Raw genomic sequence first — 2,829 nt, forward strand, 5'->3', positions numbered from 1 at the left:
GTTAACCTATGGAATAGAATCAATACTAGTAATTTTTTACAAGAGTATAAAACTGTTCAACTATAATAAGTAGTAAAGTAAGAATAAATGTAATTTGAACAGTGAAATTAAAAATGTACCTGCAATACAATAGGAACAGCGCCAGCCCTAACTTTCCTAAGACCACTCTTCGTCTCATAGAAGTCATCAGCTAAAAAGTGTACAGAGCATATAGCACTTCGGTCTTTTGGCTCCCAGGAATGTTTCCCAATAGCACGAAGCCATGCGGACCGGAGCGAGGACTCAGTTGGAAAGCTGCAAAGAAATATTAAGTTAGTATGTTTGCAGGATATTCATGAAGTTGGCAATAAAACTTAAAGAGTTTCAAAAGTAATAATCATAATATATGCGTCTAGAACTTTATCTACCCATATATCTAAATTTCGAACCCTAGATATAAGGGTGTGTTCCCACGTCTCATGATGTCAATAGTGCACTGGCTGCCTTCTTCCCATGGCGCGTTTGTGTGAAACGCGCTAGGCTTGTATAGTTTCTCATCATTTCAACCAAAAGACATCCACTGCTGAACATAGGCCTCCCCCAAAGACTGCCATATCGACCTGCCCTGCGCCGCTTGCATCCGGCAGATTCCCGCAGCCTTCACCAGACCATCAACCTTATGAGTGGCCTGCCCACGCTGCATCATCCGGTACGGGCATCTGTTCTGAGTTTTGCAATCCTTTGTGCTATGTCAGTTACTCTGATTCCCTTGCAGAATTATATTTTATCCTCATTACAGATTCAATCTCGCAATGAAAATGAGCACAGCCCTTTTCTTTGCCTTTTGAGTGACCTTGAGCCTTCTTATGAGGCCCATAGTGAGTGATCAAATTTCAGCACCTTATAGAGCATTGTTTAGTTCTAGAGCTAACTATCCCAACACTGACCCACATGAACTGGCTCATCTTGCATGGTGCAGACAGGGCTATTCTGTTCTATTCCATACAAAGTGTATTTTTAAATATTCAGTGTACATGCATGTCCATTTCATGTGTATAAAATAACTAGTTTAGAGCGTTCATTTAACGTCCAAGCAACAACAAGACGAACTAAGGAACTAGATGGAACTAAATGAACTAGAAGACCCACCTAGTTCAGTTGACCGATTTAACTAACAACAAGTCTGCAGTCTGCGAGCATGTCATGGATAAACCTACACATTCAATGAAGTTTGACAAACCCCAGGTCCTTGCAAAAGAAGTCCGTTATCTACCCAGGATACTGCAAGAGGCCATTGAAATTAAAAAACATGCTAATTTCAACAGGGAAGATGGTTTCTCAGTACCACCAGTTTGGGATCCAGTATTTCCTCTAATGAAAAATCCCAAACAGACATAAGACTGCAGTACTAATTAATATGTTTTAGTTTATTCTAATTTCTATTATTAATTAATAATAAATTGAACTTAATAAAAATTCATTCAATAAAATAATTTGTAAAACTTAATGTAGCATAAATTGGAATGTTTTCTTTGTAAAATTCAAAATAAGGTATTTAATTAATAACTATTGTAACTATAGTGAAAAAATAGGGTAATATTAGACATAACTGGTTGAAGACTGTACAACCTCAGTCAACCGTGACCATGGGACCTGTAAAGTGCCCGAAACGTCGGTTTGTTTGAAAAAACGAATATACGCGATTTAAATCCGGAAAAATAGTTTCATTTCCAATTTAACTAACTCGGATCTTTCCCTTTAAGGACCAATCAGACACTAGTCTACTAACCTTTGCAGCCCTACATCTTTGTGAGTAGCAATTCATCTACTATCAATAAATTGTTGAACAAAAATTAACATCTAAGATATGGCAGTGTGGCTCAGATGACTGCTATCAAATACTGACAAATTTTAATAGGTACTGTGGGTATGAAATTATTTTTTATTCACCGACTATCATCTCCACTAATTACATCACGGAGCCAAGGTCAACTGAACTGAGAACTGTAGTGTTTAGCTATAGTTTTTATCCCCCCTGGATAGGGGATAAGTTTATTATCTTGTCTTACATGTGTAGCAGAAAAACGAAAACTCACATATGAAACGTAATTCCTTGTGATTTTGAGACATGTCTGGAGTCATTCTTGCAACCAGGCGCACAGCATCGCATTTTGATACCTTTATTTTCGTAAAAATACTGTAAAAAGCCGATTATTTACACCAACTTCTTTGTATTATGAAGTTTTAGCACATTGCGTATAGCTTTGTACAATTTTAGAATTTCTTGTGACAATATACATTATTATACTTGTAAAGTAAAGTAATTTATATCATTTTTATAATATTTACATGATAAACTTATTAAATAAAATAAATTAGCTTTGCAGCACATACACCTCTGTCAATAACCTTAGTTGATGTTATAATGCGACTATGTGGCAAGCATTCGCTATCGATATTCGCCTTTCACTCTGACATAGACCATTGTTATATAGAAGACAGAGATAGATACTTGCTATATGTCAATGTATGTGCTTTTTTATTTTGTCATTTTATAATACTTACAATGTAAACATAGGTATAGTAAACATAAAACTATCTCTGTCTTGCGAATGTCAAAATTTACGTTACATGAAAGAGAAAGTATTATGATGCACTAGAGATGTGAACTACGAAAATTATATTTGCGTAATAGCCGGTTTTAAACAGATAAAAATGCAATGAAAAGATTTAAAAAATACACAAGATGGCGTAGCGTGTTTGTTTATTATTTGTAAGTTGAAATAAAATAAGAAATAAAGCAGTGGTTTCCAGCAATGATTAGTGCAAAATATAGGAAATAGAAAAGCC

The 2,829-nt window shown here is 35.5% G+C and overlaps 1 protein-coding gene across 1 annotated transcript in view; it reads right to left on the reverse strand.

The window, feature by feature from the left end:
* The window catches only part of LOC113234405 (zinc finger protein 334-like), a 41,489-nt gene extending 39,340 nt beyond the window's left edge, over positions 1-2,149 (reverse strand). The window contains exons 1-2 of the mRNA XM_026469715.1: positions 2,076-2,149; positions 120-294 (exon numbers count right to left, since the gene is read on the reverse strand). Of these exons, the coding sequence (XP_026325500.1) occupies positions 120-294; positions 2,076-2,149 (249 nt within the window). The remainder of the gene's footprint in view (positions 1-119; positions 295-2,075) is intronic.
* Positions 2,150-2,829: the final 680 nt, after the last annotated feature.

This window comes from Hyposmocoma kahamanoa, unplaced genomic scaffold, assembly GCF_003589595.1.
Source record: "Hyposmocoma kahamanoa isolate Upper Pololo Valley unplaced genomic scaffold, ASM358959v1 84, whole genome shotgun sequence".
NCBI classification, from domain to species: domain Eukaryota; kingdom Metazoa; phylum Arthropoda; class Insecta; order Lepidoptera; family Cosmopterigidae; genus Hyposmocoma; species Hyposmocoma kahamanoa.